The sequence below is a fragment of the Prinia subflava genome, chromosome Z, assembly GCF_021018805.1.
Source record: "Prinia subflava isolate CZ2003 ecotype Zambia chromosome Z, Cam_Psub_1.2, whole genome shotgun sequence".
Classification (NCBI taxonomy): Eukaryota; Metazoa; Chordata; class Aves; order Passeriformes; family Cisticolidae; genus Prinia; species Prinia subflava.
In genome coordinates, this window is record NC_086283.1 from 102,789,599 (window position 1) to 102,811,168 (window position 21,570).

A 21,570-nucleotide genomic window follows, 5' to 3' on the forward strand; every position below is an offset into this window, starting at 1 on the left:
ATGCATTTACAATGTGAAAACAGGCCAGATGCAGCCTCACCCCTTCTTGGAGGGCTGGCAGATTTGCTGGAGTTCTCTAGAAACTACCTAATAAACATCAGTTATTCCTCATCCAGGAAAAACACTCTCCAAAACCCAACACTCATTTCCCAAAAATAACAATGCTCACGGTGACTTACTTTTAAAATAAACTTACAAGCAGAACACCAAGCCCTTTTTCTTTTTGTGTTATATTTATTATTATTTTGGGAGGCACAATGAAAATTCCAGCTTCTGCTATTTTCCCTTGCAGAACAGCAGGGTACAGGTAGCCATCAATCTACAATCAATATATACTTCAGAAAGTCTCTGATTACATTTTCACATTTCCTGATAATAAAAGAGGCACATGTTCCAGACAGTGTCAGTAGCTGAAATACCTTTAAGCAATACTTGCTTGAAAAGCTCCACTGACTGCTATTTTAAGGCAGGTTGGGTGACAGTTTGACAGGCAATTTCCTCAGGAAATGAAAATAATTTTGCCTACAGAAACACATTGATTGAAAAGAGGCTTTTAGAAAATACTTCATCAGTGTGAAATTATATTATTGATGCTGCACTTCCTCCAGTTAGAAAGACACCAAAGAATCTTTTTTGTTCAGAATTTCGGTAGTTCTTTTACCTTGCAGGAAAGGCAGGCAGCACTGCTGTGCTGTCACAGGAGGCAGGTTTCTCAGGGATCCAGCAGCTTGGGGGGCTGCAGTGCCCAGGATCCCTCAGGCTGTGTTCTCCAGGAGCACTGCAATGCCTTGCCCGCCGCCGATGCACGCCGAGCCCACTGCGTACTTCCCGCCACGGCGCCTGCCCAGAAACAGGGAAAGGGGGGTTAGGAAACCACGGCATGTGCAGGAAACCACAGCAGCTCCTTCCTGACTTTAGGAGAGGAAACCAGCTATCCACCAGGTGTTACTGGGAGTGACGTTCTAGAATGTATACATTGTTATTTTTCTAGTAAAATATCATGCAGTCCCAACTGATGCTGAAATAGTTCTGAACAATGACTTTACACATCCTCTGGTTCCACCCCCTGACACAGGCAGGAACTCCTTCCACTAGACCCCACCTGAACATTTCTAGAGTAGTTTTTAAACTACCTGAACACTACTGAGGTAGTTCTTAAATTTCCTACAGCCACACTCCAAGAAACAGAGTTCTGCAAGGTGCAAATGATCTGAAGTTTTATGATTGAGCACTAACACAGCGTTGCAAGTACAAGCAAAGAGACACAGTGATCTCTGCCCTGAAGGGAGGAAAAAAATGGAAAATTCAGATTAAAATGATGGTAAGTGAATCAAGCAAGCCAAAAGAGCCAGAATTTCTGAAAATGGACTAAGGAGAAAAAGGTGACAACAAAGTCCTTTAAAGCATCCCTTCTAGTAGCTAAAGGGACTGGAGAGGGACTTTGCACAAGGGCCTGGAGGTTCAGGGCAAGGGTGAAATGGCTTCCAGGGCCAGAGGGCAGGGCCAGCTGGGAGATTGGGCAGGAATTGCTGGCTGGGAGGGTGGGCAGGCCCTGGCACAGGGTGCCCAGAGCAGCTGGGGCTGCCCCTGCATCCCTGGCAGTGCCCAAGGCCAGGCTGGACAGGGCTGGGAGCAGCCTGGGACAGCAGAAGGTGTCCCTGCCATCGCAGGAGGTGGAACTGGATGAGCTTTAAAGGTCCCTTCCAACCCAGACCATTCTAGGACTCTACAATTCTATGAAAAGCACCATGTTAAGAAGAGAACAGACTTTGCTCAAAGGCCATTTCAAAAACAGAAAGCCTTCCCACAGACTCCCGTGGGCCTGGATCAGATCTAGGTGAACTAACGAATGCTGTCATGACAACAAGGTGGAATGCGAGCCAAGGGCAGGACCTGCACTGCAGCACAGAGGTGCCAAATTCATCCAGAAAGTGGCACATCCCAGCAGGGAGAGTTTCAAGCTGGAAGAGTTCAGTCACACAGCATCCGTGCTCCATCAGAATGTCTGCAGGCACCAATCCAGCAGCTCTGCACCCACACAGAGCAGCCCCTGTCTGTTTGATACCCACCTCAGCTCGTGCACCAGGTGAGCTGTGATCCGTGAGCCCGAGGCCCCCAGGGGGTGGCCGATGGCAATGGCACCTCCGTTGACATTGGTTTTCTCAGGGTCGAGGCCCAACACTTTTTCCACAGCCAGATACTGAGGTGCAAATGCCTCATTTACCTGAAGCACCAGAGAAAGGAGAGAACTTTCACACCATGTGTGCAAACAAGATTAAGTGAGGTGAACTGGTCCTTCAGGGCCTTTTAAGGAAAACATTAAATGCTCTGTTTATAACAGCATGCTTAGCCAACACACAACTGTCAATCCAACCCATCCACATTCAAATACTAAGCAAGTGAGAGGTGTGTTTTATAAAAAAAGGCACAATATGCTCTGAGGCAGCAGGCCCATGAAGAGCCTGCTGCACTGACAAAAAAAGGCCCTGCTCATATATATGACTAATTAAAAACATGAGCAGTCCAGCCAACAGAGTAAAATGTCATGTCACATGAGGGTATTTTTGTTCCATGCAATGTGATCACACCATTTCCAGTTTCCACGTGCCTGGGATTTTTGTAGTGACTGTGCAGCAGAAGCTGGATGGGCAGAGGTCAGGCAGGCTCCTGACAGGCAAGAACACCTACATGGCACGAGTGGAATCTGAATGCTAAAAAGATCACGAGTAAAATCACTGGTCCTGTAAGACAGCTCACCTCTACCAAATCCATATCCTTCAGGGTCAGTCCTGCCTTCTTCAAAACCTCTGTGATTGCAGGTACAGGGCCTGTTTGGAAATCGTACGCAGTTAGGGAAATATAAAAATTACTAAATTAAGTATTAGAAACTTGTTTCACATAGGATAAATTCACAAAACCTCATGAGCCTCTGTGCAGCCAATGAATTCTGGATATGGCACTCACCTGCTCTATCAGGTGGTAAGAGAACTCCTAAATCTCAAAACTATTTGATCTACTTGCCAACATACAGCCAGGGAAAGCCAAGAGTGTCACTACTGCTGCACACAGAGCTTTCAAGTCAGGAGAAGTGAGAGTCCCCAGGCAAAAAAACCCACTTTACAATGGTTTTGAGGCATTGTCCTTTCCAATACTCTTGGCTCCATTTATCCTTCCCTCACAACTTGCAGCCTCCAGGTAAACAAAGAAAGAAAAAAACAGGCTGCTCTAGTTTGCTGGTCATGTGCTTAGTTATGGTATTGCTGTTTTGGTGCTCTGGATGTATCTGAAAATCTTCTAGTAAAAGGCCAAACATTTAATTAGTTTATTCCAAACATTAAACTAAACTAAACTAAATTAAAGTAAATTAAATGGTCCCTCAGACCCAGGTCTTAGACAGTTGAAGAAAGTAAGATTTTGGTTTTCAGACTATTAAGAGTTTGGCAACAATACTGTCCTCTTGAAGGAAGCTGCCTTCCATAACCTAATATAATGTACTAAGGGAAATTAATCCCAAACACAGCTATCTAAGGAAACACACACTCATAGAGAATTTGGAAAGGTTCATTAGGTACGTGCTTGTACAAGAAACATTCTGAGATATTGGGGGGTGGCTGATCATTCAGTTCTGAAACACCAACAATCCTAAATGCTATCACACTGCCAAAAAATGGTGTTGAAAACACACAACTCAAAGAACAAAAACACAAAAATAAGTAAATTACCAAAGACACGGGAAAATTGAAAGAAGAAAGAGCCCAGTTCAGAGCTCAGTGGAGTATCAGGGAGCCCCAGGCAGCTTAACACCAGACTCTAAGTGCATCTCATTAGGGAAGGATTTTAGTATGCCTGTTACGCATGAGAGTAATGGGAGGGTCTCATGTGGACAATACAAACACCCCTAATGACAGCCAAGTAAACTTTTCCCCCTCTCATTTTTTTTAAATAATGAATTCTCTCACTGAACACTGTGAGACAGGACTCACTGTCAGTATGTGAAAGGACAGTGGCTCAGACTGAGCTCCTGTTTGTCAGATCTGCTGCTGTCATGTCGCTGACTCTCATCTGGTCTCTCTGACCTGCTGGGGACAAGCTGTGGTGTGAAGGAGTTGGGACACTAAGTGATCCTCCATATGATTTATGAAGTTTTTAAACAAGCTAGAAGAATTGCCTGACTTACAGAGAATGGGCTGGTTTAGGGAGCACAATGCCAGCACAAAGTCCAGCCAAAAAAGCCCTCCCTCCATGTTTGCTTTGAAGGCTGTGTCAGTCAGACCAGGAAAACAAATCTGACAATGCCTCATTTGCATTTCTACTGACACACAGAACCAGCCAACAACAGCTCCTCTGAACAGAACCACAGAGAGGAAAGGCACTGCTGGGACACAATGCTGTCTGCAAACCAAAGCGAGGGGACAAATCCTGTGGTGTCTGGGTTGGCTCTGAGGGATTGTTTGCACCAAGAGGTACTCGATAAACAGAAAAAACATGGGACTAAAGCAACCCAGAAAGGGTTTGGTTTGCCAAGAAACACCTGAACAGATGCACACCCTGGGATCCAGGCAGCTTGAGCTGCTGAGTAACTGCTGAAAGGTGTTCACACAGCCACTACTCCATCAGCAAGGGGTGAGGCAGCAACTCATGGTTACACGTTTTATTTGTAACTCATGGTTACATATTTTATCTGTAACTCATAGTTACATATTTTATCTACAACTCATAGTTACACATTTTATCATGGCATTTAGAGCTTACAGGAAACTAAGGTGGATTTTAGGAGAAAACGGTTTTAAAGAAATGTCTGAGTGTCTGTTTTCTTGACTAAAAGACACAGTAAAAAAAGGAAAGAAAGAAGAGCCTGGGGGGCCATGCTCGTGCTATTACTGTGGGTCAGACACTGCACACGCCCTTGGAGCCAAACTGAGGAGCAAATCTGTCCCTCTGCACACCAGGGATGGACAGCAGGACACAGGAACACCTTCAGAGCCACCAGCCTGAGCACAGTGAGGCAAAATTTCCTTTCCTTTAGAATGCCCATGACAGAAACATTTTAATGCTGCTGGATGCTACAAAATGATGTGCTTTATTGTAACTTACCAATGCCCATGATGGAAGGGTCACAGCCAGCTGAGTGATAAGCTACCACTCTTGCCAGAGGAGTGAGATTGTGCTTTTTAAGTGCAGATTCACTGGCAAGGATGACTGCACCAGCTCCATCACACACACCCTTGCAGTGAGAGAGAAGCATTCTTAGTGAGAAAATGCAAAGAAAAAAAAAAATCCTCACACCCTTTAAACTAAACCTCCAAAAGGGGCTTCATTCTAAGATACTATAATTGACATTTAACAATGTTTATTCAAAACAACAAGAATCGATCTTTTGCTATTCTGAGGATGGGGAAACAAAGTTAAATATAGATAAATGTTTAATAAATTCCAATGCATTAGAAAAGAAAAATAAGTCTTTCCTGCAATGGAAATATGATTCTGCTGACTTGCAAGAACACTTAATAATGGATAATGTATGTGCTATTAATTATAAAAGATACTTTACAGACACCCACACTTACTGTGGCTATGATCTATTTTAGGCAAGAATTCAGACTGTATGATCACAGCACTGCATCTGGCCCAAAGAACTTTAATCAATTAATTAAGATAATGACTGTGAGAGGAACAGTCCATAACGACATGCTGCTAAGCACTGAGTACATTCTGGGAAAGAGCAAAATGTAGTTTTGGGGAGAGAGGACAAAGATGAGCAGCAGCAGTGTGCCCATCAACAAAGTGGAGATTTAAAGCAAATAAATTCAGTAACCACTGCCTCCAAAGAAGGTAGAATGGCTACACAGCCACTGCAGCCACCAACTGCACAACTCAAGGCTGATGAAGAAATGCCAATGCCTGTCTGCGAGATCAGTGGCAATCCACAGAACCAAATTTTAGGACTTAAGAGCTGACTGAAGGATCCCCTGGCATCTCAGGGCTGGAAGAGTCAGCCAGGGCATTTAGCTGCAGAATTTGAAGTCATTTTCATCAGGAGACACCACTGACAGCCACCTCGGGGGGGAGACAGAAACAGTGGCAGTAAATTTGGAGCTCCACAGAGGAGACACCTGCCCAGCCCAGGGTCTGATGTACTCACTGAAGCATTCCCAGCCGTGACTGTTCCATCCTTCTTGAAGACACACGGGAGCTTTGTCAGCTGCTCCATGGTGGTCTGGGGTTTGGGGTGCTCGTCCTTCTGCATGCTTTCTTTGCCCTTTTTTGTCTTCACTTCGATGGGTGCCATCTCAGCATTGAAGTAGCCAGCATCATTAGCTGCAACCGCAAAAAGGAAAACAAAAGCACTGGATAAAACCATAAATAAGTGTCATAATTGTTCAGAATGACCACATTTTCATGTGCACACAGCCTCTGTGCTATTCCGACCAAAAGTTCAGGGACAGCAACACTTATGCTTTATTTTGCTGAAATAAATTGGGTTGCATTTTGTTGTTGGGGGTTTTTACGTTTTTTGTTATTTTAAGAAATTTGGCACAAACTGATATCCAAATACAAACTTCTCAAAGTCTCAAATATTGAAACTTTATTTCAGGTTTAAACAGCTGAACTCTTTTTGGTGTGTTTTTTTGTTGTTGTTTTTTGGGGTTTTTTGGTGGGGTTTTTTTGTGTGTAAACCACTAGGTTTATTTTTAGTACATATTCCCCTCCACTGCTGCTTTATTTGACAGCTCTGTCATTTTTCAGATGGCTGAGATGTAAATCTAACTCAGAGAGAAATATGCAACAAACCTCTTGAGCCACATTGTTTCTGCTGATAAGATACTGTCTATCAATCAAAATCCTGTTCAAGGTGCTCCTCCAAAGGCTCTCACTGTCAGGCCAGGGTCTCAGAATATGTTTCAGCTGCCTAAACAACCTAAAACAATTCCAGTCACTGCAGGTATCTAAGATGCCCAAAGAAGCATCTGGCCAGATTGCCAAATACAACATGAGAAAGAAATTTAAAACAAAGACACTGAATTTGTCAGATCTGATGTTGTTTAGCTACCTCTGGGCTTCTCAATAAATTCCTCAAAACCTTTTTCTTTCCTGATTACACAGAGAGCTCTCTCTTTACTGTGGGATAAGAGGATCTGGTCCTACAGGCAGAAATAAAAACAGCAAGGTAAAGTCCTAGAGAACAACAAGCAAAGTTTCTAGCAAAGGCTCCAGGAATGGCAGGAGTTAGGTAAAAAGAGGAACAGGGTGGAAAGGTAACAAATGATGAAGAAATGTTACAAAATGCACTTCTACATCCACTGGAAAAAATCCAGAACCTTCCTTCAAGAGTGTAGCTGTTAAAATGCATCATCATTACAGTGTAAAACCATGCTTAGATCTTTCCTTCTCAAGTTCACCTTTGGCCTGCAAGGTATGGTGAGTTCCAGCATGACCACTGCACATTCTACTGCCTTTTGGCCTAAACTTCACAGTAACTGAATCACAGAAACCTGGGATGGTTTGGGTGGGAAGCAGCAGTAAACTCCATGGTGTTTCAAACCACTTCCATGGGCAGGGACACCTTCCACTGTGCCAGGCTGCTCCCAGCCCTGTCCAGCCTGGCCTTGGGCACTGCCAGGGATGCAGGGGCAGCCCCAGCTGCTCTGGGCACCCTGTGCCAGGGCCTGCCCACCCTCCCAGCCAGCAATTGCTGCCCAATCTCCCAGCTGGCGCTGCCCTCTGGCATTCCCTGGCAGCCATTCCCTGGGTGCTGTCCCTGCAGGCCTTGTCCCCAGGGCCTGTGCAGCTCTCCTGGAGCCCCTGGAGGCCCTGGCAGGGCTGGCAGCTCTCCCTGGAGCCTTCTCTTGTGCAGGGCAGAGCCCCAGGTGTGCCAGGCTGGCTGCAGAGCAGAGGGGCTCCAGCCCTGGCAGCAGCTCCGTGCCCTCCTCTGCCCTGGCTGCAGCAGCTCCACGTCCTTGTGCTGCTGGAGGCCCCAGAGCTGAATGCCTCTGAATTACGGGTTTGGGCACATAAACCACCCAGAGAACAGTTTAAAACCCAGCTCCTAAACAAATATTCCCACTTCAGATTCCATGTGCTCCAACTGTTCAAGCATTCAAGAACAACATTCAATTTGCAAAAGAAAGCAGAAGGATTTAGATGAATTACAGCACATGCTGGCAACACAAGAAGGATGTGGGTCACTGTGGAAGACTGTTCTTCCGTGCAGAGGAAAGAAAGGAGTGAAGTCAGGCGTGCCTGGGACAATGCTGCACCCCACCAGAGGGGCACCAACAAGTGGCATTCACCAACATGAATCCTGCTCAGGCAGGAGCTGACCCGTGACGGGCCCATGGCGTTTGCTGCCTCAGCAGCTGTGGAATGCCCCTGAGGAGGGCACAGGAGGGCAGTGGAAAGGGGCTCCAGCTAAACCTTCTGAGAGTGCAACACCTGCCTCAGTACACTCTCAAAGCCAGCCCCCCTGAGAGTGAGTGATTTGTGCCACGGGGCTAACAAAATCACAAATTACAGTGTGCAAACAGAAGGACAAATCACAGCAAGAGCCAGAGAAAACCTGAGAGCACTTTGAATCCACGCTGAAAATGGACTGGAACCTGGAGCTGGGTGTTGGGAAGGATGAAATAGAAAGGCCTTGTAAATATGAAAATATGATGGTTTAGACTCTAGGAGTTTGAGACCAACAGGCGAGATAGAAATGGAGGCAAGCTTTGAGATGTAAAATATCAAGCCATCAGTTAGTGAACTATAGTGTGCCTAGCTGAGGGCCATCTCCCTTGAGATGCCCTCTCTTGCCAAAGGTAATGGGACAGTTCTATTGGCTGTATGTAAATGCTGTGAGATTGGTATCTTGTATTAGATTGGTTGGTCCAACATACACTACTCAACTTAGAAAGACATTTATTGTACTGTTACCAGAACCTCCTCCTCTTTTCCCTCTCTCTTTCCCCCCTCTGTTCCTGCTCTCCTGGCCTGCTTTAGCTGTGCCTGGCAGCTACAAGCAAGGCCCTCACAATAAACCACGCGCTACCACAGCTGCTTTGCTTATAGTTTTGCTTATACAGATACTTTGTCACCGGCTCTGCCCTCACCCAGAAGCTCTTACAGTCACACCAACACCTCCCCTCCCGGATGCACTCACCAGCCTTGCACCTCTGCTGCGTTTTCAGCGCGTAGCGGTCGCAGTCCTCCCGGGAGATGCTGTATTTTGCAGCCAGGTTTTCAGCTGTCACTGCCATGGGTATCTTAACATGTGTATCTGTCAGGGCCTCCCACAACGTGTCTTCCAGCTGCATGCAACACCACAGGTAGAAAATTAGAAAGCACAGCAATGCTGTATTTATTACTGACAGCTCCTGACTGTTCTGCAGTCTCTTGGAAAGTAGTGGCTCTTTGTAAAATTATTTGAGGTTGCCTACAGATACTTTATTGATTTATTAGAATGAATACACTCAAAACCAGTGCAAAAGTTATAATGTGCTACTCTAGGTAATCTCCACTGTGCTCCAGTGCAATTCTTACCACTCACATGTGGCCCCAAGAGGCTTGGGGAAAGCTTTAAAGAAAGATTTATAGTATTTCAACATATTTCACTTCTGTAGGAATTATTTATTAGAGGCCTGTGACCAAACACACCTGTGTGGTTGCCAAGAAGGAAATCAGCAGCCTACTGATTCTTTAGCTCTTTCTCTACTGTCAGGTAAAATCCCCTTACTAGACCCAAAGGTTTCTGTGGGTGTAACATCTCAGGGGAGAAAATACCCAAGTCTACCTTCACTCAGCCTGGTAAAGGCAAGCCCAGTCAGTTCAGATGGGTTTTGTTATCTCTGCCAGCAGTCAGTTCTGCAAAATAAACCATTCATTCACCTGTCACTGTGCAATTCAATTTATGATAAGAACCCAGCTGCACCTACTTGGTGTATCAGTAACTTTGTGAAGGGGCTGTCTGGAGGCCCTGTGCCACAAAAGAACAGAACCTAGCACACATATTCACCATCTTCACAGTGGAAATACAACATGGGGAAAAAATCCAAAGGGCTGAAACACTGAAATATCCTTATTTTGCATTTTTTGGTCAGTTATGACAAAAGTGAGGCATAAGTGGTAAGTCACCACTGAGTAAGTGGTGGCATGTTGTCAATTCATCCTGCTGCACGTTTCCCACAGCATTCATTTAGGACTTATCTTCAGAAGGAAATGTAAAGATAACTTACTTGTCAATGGATTTAATGTCAAGGTTCCACTTTGAAACTGAGAGATGCTCACAGCTTGGAGGTGTATGTGTTCTTTACCAGTCTATCTACCTGCTACTAGCATCACTAGCCTTGCCAAAACTGTGTGTGTCTCTGCTTCACAGACATTTATACATAGTACTTACACAGGATGTACCAAGTGAACTAAACTTTGTGTCTAAGAGTTTATTGGTATGTTTAACATGGAACAGGAACTCAAAAAATGGTTTTGGAAAAGCTGGAAAACTAGCATGCTTCCCAAAATGGCCTGAACCTACTTATTTGATACTGTCTGAATACTAGACAAATGTTTTAAACTACAAAGTCTAAATCTAATCTCCAATAATTTGATTTGCAAGGATTTAGTGCCTGTAAGAAACAGCACTACCTTTGTCCAACCATTCAGAATCCATCCACAAACAACTTCAAAAACTGAAAGATTTGACAAATCAAAACAAAACAAACAATAGATCATGGTTAGACAACTTGTTTTAAAAGACAGTTTTATACCTTATCTACAGGACCTTTACCAAATAAGTTTATATGCATTAATTGCTATAGTGACAATATCAGTGATAGTACCTTGTGTACTTCACTATGTACAACAAATTATGAACAAGACCATCACAGAAGTTTTTTCCGTTCAAGAGAGGGGAAATGTGGGAAATGGATTTGTAGAGAATTCTCAAAGCCTGGCAGAAGGCTCACATAGTATGCATCTGTATGCAAACTCTGAGATAAAAAAATGCTGAGTTAAAAATGCCATGGAATAGGACAGACACTGTCGAGAGAGAAATGGAACTAGAAACAAGTTTCAAAGGATGGCCTTGCAGTGGAGTAGATACTTTGGAGAAACAGTACTATGAAAGACGTATTGCAGTAAGACCCACAAGGGGCAATTTCAGATGACTGGTTTTAAGGTATTAGCAGCATCGTGGGGCAAAAGCTGATAGGCCAAAGAACATTTATAATGTATTGTAATTAGGAAATAGTTGGCTTCTGATTGTGACACCATGAATTGTAACATCTGTACCGTCTCACCCTTCACATGAGACTGAAAATGGAATGAAAGTTTTTGAAACACCTCTCAGTTACCCCATCTCCGGGTCAGAAAAAGGTATAGTCCAACAAGTGCCGACAATACTGATACTAAATAATGCTTTACTCAGAGAAGAAGAAGAGTACCTTGAGTTCTGCTCCTAATCTGGTTCCGAACCGAACCTTTCGGACGGCGTAAGGAGCCTGGCTCATGCTCTCCGCTCCGCCACACAGAACCACTTCTGACTCATTCAGGCAGATCTCCTGTTAACACAGTGAAACAAAACAGAGCTAGGAGTTAGCCTGCTGTTGGAGTGAAACATAACAACTGTTCCAAAAGAAGAGGTTGTCACCTACAAAGCAACGAACTTAGAATGAATCCACACTTAGTCATGTGTGTACGTTCATAACCCTTCTGTTAAGGCTGGGGTCTGTCTCCTTCATCCATGTCCCTTTTTCTTCCTTTCAGCACAGAATGATTGCATCCACGAGGGAAGAAAAGAACCTGGGTGTGCACACGTGACAGAGCAGAGGAACAAAGCCATTAGGCATCTGCATGCTTGTGTGGTTTGGTTCACAAGTGGCTGCACTGGTGGTTTTGAGCTCCCACTCTTCTCAAAAGGAACACAAATTACACCTCAAAGCCTGAAGTAGGACCTTAAGATTCAAAAAAAATGGGACATAATTTTAGCAGACAATAACTGTGTAGCTGCCAAAATAAGTACCCAAAACACACTAATTCATCAGCAGCAAAGCACACAAAACCTAGAAGACTCAATTCTTAAATGCACCATCAGAACATTCACAATTAGTGCTTCCTTGAAGTGTCTCACTGAGTTGGACTTTGAGGTTATTTATGAACTAGAATGGAAGAAAACTGAATTACTGCAGAGAAGCCATGGCTGTCCCATCCCTGGCAGTGCCCAAGGCCAGGCTGGACAGGGCTTGGAGCCCTGGAGCAGCCTGGGTCAGTGGATGGTGTCCCTGCCCACAGCAGGAGGGTGGAACTGGGTGACCTTTGGTATGCCTTCCCACCCAAACAGTTCCATGATTCTGTGATCTTGATATGCATTTGAGATTTCTGCTCAACAGCTTGTGTGTAGCAGTATAGCAGTGCCTGCTGAGATGCTTACAGTAGTTACTAAAACTTTGTGAGCATCTCAGCAGCACTGGCTGCATCAATGAAATGCCATCTCTGAGAAGGACCTCATCATCATACTTTCAATGAAAGTGGTCACATTCTGCAGCAGATTTTTTCAGTGTGGACAAATGTGTGTATGGCCTTTGCGAAAAGCACTAGGAAAAACAGTGGGGTGGACGTTATTGCAAACATGTAACCTTAACTCCATGGTTTCCACATTTTTTCTTCTAGGGGATCAGACCTAAAATAGTTTGTTAGCCAAGGAAAACCAAAAAAATCCCACAAAACCAACAATTTCTTTGTTCAAATATTCATAACAGCAATGTATGAGCAAATGAAATAGAAATCCTTATGCTCTGACTCAATGGTTTTGGCCAGTTCCTCAAAGAGAAGTTGATTCTCTTGTATTTTAAAAGAAGTGACACTATAAACTACCTAACCCATGAGAGGTTTGGGTCTTTGAACAAAAGCATACTTTAAAAGCACAGGTTGCTGCTTACACAGCTATCCATGTGAGAATATAAACAATGATGAAGAGATGAAAGATTCCTGGAGTCCAGTAATTCTAGTCCATACAAACAGGATTGTAGGATGCAAGCATTGCACAGCTGAGCTGCATTTCACCAGCTAACACTTGCTGCACTCCTTGTATTAAACTAAAAATTGCTGCAAAACTTGGATTTTACAAACCAACCACACCATGTGGCATTGTGGTGGCTGATCTCCTGCAAAAAACTGTGCTGGCAACAGAAACCTCTACCAAAAATCCATGTCAAAACTCATCCAAAACACAAACTGCTGGAACCCTGGATGCTGAAAATCTCAGGCTTTCTGCTTTGACAGGTAGTGACCCTCAGGAGAGCACTGCCTTTGAGCTGAGGCCATGGGAGCAGCTTCCAAAGCTGGGTGGTGGCACTGGGAGTGTGTGTGTAGAGTTACATAGAAGAGTGTAATGTCACAGGGTGGAATACTTCAAGTTTGGGGTTTTAGGATTTAGAATACAGTAATATATATAAGGGACAATATGGAGGGATTTGGGTGTTGCCTGGGTCCTTCTCCACTTTCTTCTTCCTCCTTCTTCTCAGGTTTTGGTGATCTTTTCTAATTGGTCAGTGAAAGTCCATATTGCAGACAGTGAGTGATCTGTAATAGGGTTATAAATAAAAATAACTTGAGTGTCAGGTTCTAACTGGTTTTGCTTATTGTTTAGAAGTCCTTGAAATGAGTTACAAGTAGCCATTTTCCTGCCTTGTGAGACAGAGCTCACACCTCGTGAGGCTGTAACTCAGATAAGAAATAATAAACACCCAAGTCCAAATGAGACACCGTCGTGTCCAGCGTCTTCTGTCCAGAGCAGCACAACAAAGGACAAGTTTCTACACGTCAGCAGCCTGACAAAAGCTACAACTGACACAGAAATGCAGCTTTGTACCTGGCAGCCGTTGGCAATGGACTGGAAGCCAGAGCCACAGAGCCTGTTGACGGTGAGGGCTGGCACAGACATGGGAACTCCCACACGCAGACCGACGTGTCTGGCAATGTAGATGGCATCTGAGGAGCTCTGCAGGCAGAACAGGCAGGGGGTTTGGTCACACATTGATTTGGAAAGCAAAGAAAGTCTTGCTGGAAACCCAGAGTGGTGTCACTGCACCCCTGACAGAAGATGGGGTGTGCTCAGCAGAAATCCTACCACTCACCAGAAGCACTTTGATTCAGCTCAAGAAGACACCATCCCACAGGATCTGAAAGTGTCACTGCCTTAATATGCATCTTAAAGAAAATGTGTGTTAAGTCAGCAACTCTATGTTTTCCCTTACCCCTTATTTTCCAAACAGCACCCACACAGCAGGCTGACGCAAGGGCAGATCCTGCCAGGCCAGCTGCAATTATTTTAAGGTGAATTAATATTGCTCAGACTAACAGGGGAAGGCTTTCCAAAACCAGAGAGAACACCTATGCTCTTAGGGAATATGCCCTAAGCTAAAATGTATTACAAAGACAAAGTTCTGTGCACAGTGCTACAATATGCATGCAAGTTAAGAAAAAAAAATTAAAATTAATCAAGCCACATCCACTGAAGAAGAGGAGTTTGAAATAGTCATGGTTAATTAAACTTAATCAAACAATATCAATAAACCAGAATTTAAAAAAAAATAATCCACTGGAATGAGGAAGTACAATTCAAAGGAAAATACATGTACTTTCAAAATTAAAAGAAACTTTATCGGGAGATTGCTATTTTTTATGTGAAAGCACTACCAAAGATTTGAGTGCAGCAATTCTTTCCTATGCCACAAACAGCTCTTACAAAACTGAAAAGCTGAATAAAAGAAGCTGAGATGCAGCTGTAGGAGACTGAAAAATTTAAAGCTAGTCTTATGGCTGAAAATCCAAGGAAGGAATAGTGCCTGTTTCTTTGCTTACTGTCCCAATTCTCAGTAACTGGCTCCTTCTGCATCCTTGAAACATGCAGTGCAAAATAAAAGTCTCCATCCTTAATAGTAGTGGTGAAATCAGAATTAAAAAAAAAAAAAGCTAGGTATGGTTTTAGGTTTTAGGCTGTCCTGCCTAAAACAAAGATCCTCATTTGTATGTGTGGGTAACTGCAGTTTTGCAATGCATACAGCAGCATCCTCCTCACAAGCTCTTCAGAAAAGGCAGCTGTCCAAAGGCCTCTGCCAATCAAGGCATGTATCCTTCCAGCTCAAAGGAAACTTATATTCACTCAAAGAAAAAATATGTGAAGAAAACACAAGAGAAATCACAGATCACTTACAGGCTGGACACAGAAAAGGATTTTAAATAAATCATTGAGCTGATGACTGAGTCACACAGCTCAAGCCATTAGAACAGGGGAAATGTACCTGGGATTAACCAGTTAATCAACATGTACTTTTAGGAGGTCAGCTCGTCCTGGTTCAAACCACCTCTGGCACTAAAAAAACAGCACCACAAACCACACGGGACACACGCACCCCTCAGACACACACAGGAAACACGAGACTGCAACAGCTACAGACCCCCTTCACCTCCACCCCTGTGGCTACCAGCAGAGGCAGCTGTGCAGAGGGGTGCCCAAAACAGCCCCCAGCATGTTGGAGTCTAGAACATCCCTCTGGCCACCCTGGAGGGTTTGGAGACCAGACAGGGGGGTCTGGGATCTGTACAAGGGGGTCAACCAGCCTCACACAGAGCCCAGGAGGACACTGCCTCTGATCCCTGTCATGGGAGTGAATGCCCACAGTGTGTGAAGAATCACAAGCTGAGAGAATTCAAAATAAGTAGTATTTAGTTTATCATAGAATGTAAATGTAGAATCGAGGATTCTCAGTATATGGGGTTGAAGAGGCAAGATGGGGGAATTGGGGAGTGGCCCCTGTGCTCCTTGTTCTTGCTCTCGTCCCCCATTTTCTGCTGAGTTGGATCTCAAGGATTGGTTTAGAGTAGAAATGACATGTTAGCATAGGTAGTAGGCATTGGTACAATTTTGTAAATAAAAAGTACGTTGTGGACTGTGGTTGGGTCAGGGGTACTGTACATAAGGTGTGGGGCTCTCTGATCTGCCCAGTCTGCCACGTGTCCTGCTCTGCTGGGGATGCCTCACAGAGCTGAAAAAGGACTGAGATAATGAAGAATAAACGACCTTGGAAATGTGCACTGGGGACTCAGCTTGTCGTCTCTACCTCTGGTGTGAAACACCCAGGGCGAAGAGAAGACTGAAAACCTGATCACCTCTGGGAACAGCAACCCAGAGGAAACAGGGAACAGCAACCTTGGGGGAACCCTGAGTACCTTGGGGAACAGCAACCCCAAGGAGAATCTCAGGGAATCATAACCTTGAGACCAGCAGATGCCCCAGGCCACCCACCTGCATGACATTGCCCACGACGACGCTGTCCACGAGCTCGGCGGGCACCTTGCCGGCGGCCAGCGCGGCGCGGGCGGCGTGCTCCGTCAGGTCGGTGGCAGAGAAATCCTTGAGGAGCCCCCCGTAGGCGCCGAAGGGCGTGCGCTTGGCCGCCACGATGAACACACCTGCGGGGGAACGGGCAGAGACCGTGAGCACAACCTGCCCAGAAACAGTGAACACAACCTGCAGCGGGGTGGAAATCACCAAAAACCCTGAACACAACCTGCAGCGGGGTAGAAACGACCAAAAACCCTGAACACAAACTGCAGTGGGGTGGAAATGACCCTAAACTATGAGAACAATCCTGCAATATGGCAGAAATGACCCAGAGCAGTGAACACAACCTGCAGTGGAAGTGGAAATGACCCACAGCGATGAACACAACCTGCAGCAGGGTAGAAACGACCAAAAACCCTGAACACAAACTGCAGCGGGGTGGAAATGACCAAAAACAATAAAAACAACCTGCAGTGGGACAGAAATGACCAAAAACCCTGAACACAACCTGCACTGGGGTAGAAATGACCCTACAAAATGAACACAACCTGCAGGGGGATGGAAATGACCCACAGTGGTGAGCACAACCTGCCATGGGGCAGAAATTACCCTAAATAATGAACACAACCTGCAATGGGGCAGAAATGACCCACAGCAGTGAATACAACCTGCAGTGGGGCAGAAGTGACCAAAAACCCTGAACACAACCTGCACTGGGGCAGAAATGACCCAAAAACAATGAACACAACCTGCAGTGGGGCAGAAATGACCCTACAAAATGAACACAACCTGCACTGGGGTGGAAATGACCAAAAATCCTGAACACAACCTGCAGTGGGGTGGAAATGACCCACAGTGGTGTGAACATCCCTGCAATAGGGCAGAAATGACCCACAGCAGTGAACACACCCACAAAGGGGCAGAAATCATCCACAGGCACAGCGCCTCACACAGCACCAAGCCAGCCTCCAGTGGGTAGCATCCTAAATTCACACAAACCTTTGTAAGTATAGGCATCATAAACACAGGAAGCTGGAGATAAATAATGTAATGGTGCTTCAGAAGGGAGGGTGTGGAGAATTAACAGCCAGAAAGAAAAGCTGGGAAGATTCTGGAAGTACCCCCTTTCCAAAGTGTGGTTTGACAACAAAGTAAGGTTGGATACAAATGTGGAATTGGAGTAGGCTGCCACATGCATCAAACATTAGTGCTTGTGCACTGAAAGCATGCCAGTAACATCTAGGAAATCCTGTAGTAGACACATGTGAAAAAATCAGATGAGGAACTGTGCTTCTAGCAGTGGCCATTCCTTCATCCTAGAGAAATCAGATTTTTGGTTTATATGCAGAAACGGTTTCCACGAAAAAAAACCATGAAAAAAGAAAAAAGATTAAAAAAAAAGAAATAAAGAGAAAAAAAGAAAAAAAAAAAGAAAAAAGAAAAAAACCCCCAAACAATAAAGCCCAACCTCACATACACACTTTTCACATGCATTTCAACTTCGAGTACTTTAGCTTAAGAAGAAAAACTAATCAAAAAATCATGCTGACACCAGAAATACATAAGCCACCTAAACTGCTTCAGCATGAATCTTCTGGTTCCTGAGAAGAAAATCCATTTTTTTACTAGGCAGGAGACCATGTGCAAGCACATGTGTACAAATGCACGGGCTGGAGCAGTGGATACAAATTCCAGCTCGGGAGAAGCCATCTCTGAAGCAAAGCAAACATTTCCTGGCTGCCTGTCACACTGGCTCTCTGCCCCCACGTGCAGAAAAACAAGTGGGAGGCTGTGAACTTTCCCCCAGTTGAGCAAAATCCCTCACAGCCCCCGTTTCCACAGCTCCCAAAAAACACCCAGCTATTTTAGGTAACACTGCAGGGATATATACAGATACAAGAGTGCAGACAAACGAAAATGCCTGCTCATTAAGCTGCTCATGAGCACTGATTTCAGGTCATCTGATCCGTGTTACTTGGCTGTTTTGTCAGAGAGAGGGTGCTCCTCCATCTCTCATGTATCTGCACCCCAGGCTGCATGACTGCTGGAAAAGGACATTCCAAACTGGTCAAGGTCAAGGTTCCCCACTGACAAGGACCTGAACACCGTGCAGAGATTTAAAATGTGCAGGGAGGATGCTGAGACTCATATACCAGAATGGTTTGGGTTAGAAAGGACCTTTAAAGACCATCCTACTCCACCCCTGCCATGTGCAGGGACACCTTCCACTATCCCAGGCTGCTCCCAGCCCTGTCCAGCCTGGCCTTGGGCATTGCCAGGGATGCAGGGGCAGCCACAGCTGCTCTGGGCACCCTGTGCCAGCAGCTCACCTTCACAAAGTGAAGTTCACAAAGAACTTCTTCCCAATACCCAACCCATATCTCCCCTCCTTGGCATATCTTCCCTGCAGCAAAACAGGCCATGACACTCGCATTCCTCACTACTCCTCCTGTCCTGACTCTCTGCCTCCTCCAAATTGTGCCAACCCTAACTGGTTACAAAGCTTTGCTGCAGACCAGGCTGGGGACCTGAGAAAGCTGAAAGAATTCTTTCTCCTGCCTTTTGCCCAGGTTGTCAGTTATGCACATTATTTGCTCAGTCACATCCACTGTGGCCTTGCCTCATGAACAGTCCAGGGGCGAGGATGGAACTTTGCCCCTAAACATTCCTTTCACATCAACACCACCCCTCTCTCTTCCACAGAGGCTGCCCACTTCCCAACAGCACCGTGGGGCCAATAAACCAGGGCAGGTCACACAGCAGAGGCAGCTGAACACTAACCCAGATCAGCAGAAAATGAGGGCTCCTTTCCTCTTGGATCAGCTCTGTGCCCGAGTTCACCTCCTGGCTGCCCAATAAAACAATAACTCAAGACTCAGAGAGAAGGCTGCACTGAACCAGTAAGAGAAGAAGCTGAAGAATCAGCAGCACAGTCTCTGTTATTACTTTGAATGTTGAATTAACCTGGACACAGACATTCCCTTAGGGTACACAACTTCAGAGCCTGCCAAATTTTGCCTGACTGGAGAGGAACCTACAAATACTACCCCCTCCACAGACTTTCAGGAGAGGCAACAACAGGTGGCTGAAGTCCTGAGTGAAAAAGGACTCCTTGTCCTTTGACAACTCTCTCTAAATTTCCATTCATTAGTTCTGTCCAACATTATCACAGAAAGAGTCCAGAATCTCTGCCATTTTCCAAAGTGATAAACATTGGATGAGAGCAGAATAGTACCAAATGCATAGAGATCTGAAAACTTTTGAGGCAACAAAGCCAAGATCACTCTGAATCCTTACCAAACACTATATTTGAGACATCTTTTAACCTGGCCAAACAGGGAACTGAAACACTGTTTAATCCTCCAACATATCTCAAATGCACTTGGTACAAATATATTTCTTCACCAGATCCTATTTTGAAAGCCTAGAAAACAATCAAAAATGTAAAAAAGTAAGTTAGGAGGCAAGAATGGTATATGAGTGTGTTGTGGATTGAGATGAGAGAAAATCCTGCAGCAGGCACAGAAAACTGAAATCACATGGGCAAGGTGCCCTCTGTCCTATCCAGCTCAGCAAAGCTGTCAGAACTAATAGAATATTGAGTACACAGGCTTTACCACTCCAATCTCACACCATGACTGACACATATGTTATTATTTAGGTACAGTCTGACAAGTACCAAAGTGCTGTCAAATAGATAAAAAGCTCTATTGCAATAAATTTTGTTTTCATACAAGAGCAGCTCCTAAAAGGTGTAACTACCTCATTTTTAAGAGTCACAGACCTTAACATAAAGTATAACTTAGTTCTTTGCACCAAACACTTCCAGGAGCTGCGGTGACTTAAGGAGTTTATCCTGCACTATCAGTGCTAACACAGGAGGACCTGGACTGTCAGTGACAATCTCCCAGTCACTGGCATTTGAGGTGTCACTTACAGTCACTGCACACAAAAGAGAACCACAGAATTACAGAATCACCTGGGTTGTAAAAGAACTCTAAGGCTATGGCCACCTGTCCCCAGGTGTCACTTCCATAGGGCTCTTAAATCCCTCAGGGATGGGGACTGCTCTGGGCAGCTGTGGCAGGGCTAGACAGCCCTTTCCATGGAGAATTGCTCCGGATACACAATCCAAATTCCCAGTTCCATGACAGACACACACCCCTTGCTATGCTCGAGCACCGCAGGGAGCCAAACACCGAATTACTGCATAAAGCAACGCTGAAAACAGAGGCTGGAGTGGCACTCTCCGACCCCACTCCCACCTTCTGCACCTCATTTCCACCCCTGGACCCCAGTCCCACTCTCTGAACCCATTCCCACTCTTTGAGCCCCATTCTCACCCCTGACCACATTCCCCCTCTCTGAACTCCATTCTCACCCTCCGAACCCCACTCCCACTCTCTGAACCCCCTCCCCACTCCACGACGATCATCCCTCCCTCTGGCCCCACGCAGCCCGGCGTTTTTTGGAAGTTCCCCATGACTTCCAGCTGTCTGTCCGCGCAGGCACGGGCGGCACCGCGGGCAGGGAAATCCCTCAGCAGGCACAGCACCGGCTCTCGGGGGCTCCACCTTGCCATTCCTGAGAGCCCCACGAGCCGCCCCGCCTTAGCAGCCCCTGCAGCGTCCCAGCCGTGGCCGCCCGCCCTCAGGGTGGCCCCGGAGCCCCTGAGTGTCCCCGGAGCCCCTCGGGGAGCCGCGATCCGCGGGCGCCGCGCTCCTCACCCCTCAGCAGCGCCATGGCCTCGCCGCGCCCGGCCCAGCGCCGCCCCTGCCCGCACATTCGCCACGCCGGGGGCGGAGGGGGCGGCCGGCAGACACTTCACCGAAAGTCAACCTCTCCGCGACATTTTAGTGCTTTGCTTAATTTATTTTAAATGTGCGGTGTTTATTATTATTATTATTGTTGTTATTGTTTGTTTGCTTGCTTTTAAGTTGTGCTTCTGCTTGGTTCGATTTTTTTTTCCCGCGCGGTTTTGGCGAATCGGCGGCGGGGGAGCGCGGGGGGATCGCTGAGGGGAGAGGCCGTGCCCGCCGCCCGCCTCGCAGGTAATCACAGCGTGTCGCGGTTAATTGCTGATAATCGTGGAGTCCTCCCCCTTGGAAAGGGCCTCCGAGATCAGCGAGAACAAGCTGTCACCCGATCCCCTTTTGTCACCCAGCCCAGAGCACTCAGTTCACGTCCAGGCGTTTCTTGGACACCTCCAGGGATGGGGACTCCAACTTCTCCCTGGGCAGCAAAGCCTGACC

General features: G+C 45.8%; 1 protein-coding gene across 1 annotated transcript; it reads right to left on the reverse strand.

Moving 5' to 3' along the window:
- Positions 1-216: 216 nt before the first annotated feature.
- ACAA2 (acetyl-CoA acyltransferase 2) lies at positions 217-21,152 on the reverse strand. Its single transcript, XM_063422982.1, has 10 exons — positions 21,046-21,152; positions 16,280-16,446; positions 13,844-13,972; positions 11,418-11,534; positions 9,143-9,290; positions 6,143-6,318; positions 5,095-5,224; positions 2,758-2,828; positions 2,070-2,224; positions 217-840 (listed from the first exon to the last, which is right to left on the reverse strand). Exons 1-10 carry the CDS (start codon positions 21,101-21,103, stop codon positions 756-758), a joined length of 1,236 nt encoding a protein of 411 aa, XP_063279052.1. The 5' UTR covers positions 21,104-21,152; the 3' UTR covers positions 217-755.
- Between the last annotated feature and the right edge of the window lie 418 nt (positions 21,153-21,570).

Coding starts and splice junctions, on each gene's coding strand:
- ACAA2 (XM_063422982.1), bottom strand. CDS start 21,103: ATGTGCGGGCAGGGGCGGCGCTGGGCCGGGCGCGGCGAGGCCATGGCG. Junction 9,291..11,417: donor GATTAGGAGCAGAACTCAAG/GTACTCTTCTTC, acceptor TGTTGCATGCAG/CTGGAAGACACGTTGTGGGA. Junction 6,319..9,142: donor GCAGCAGAGGTGCAAGGCTG/GTGAGTGCATCC, acceptor TTGCGGTTGCAG/CTAATGATGCTGGCTACTTC.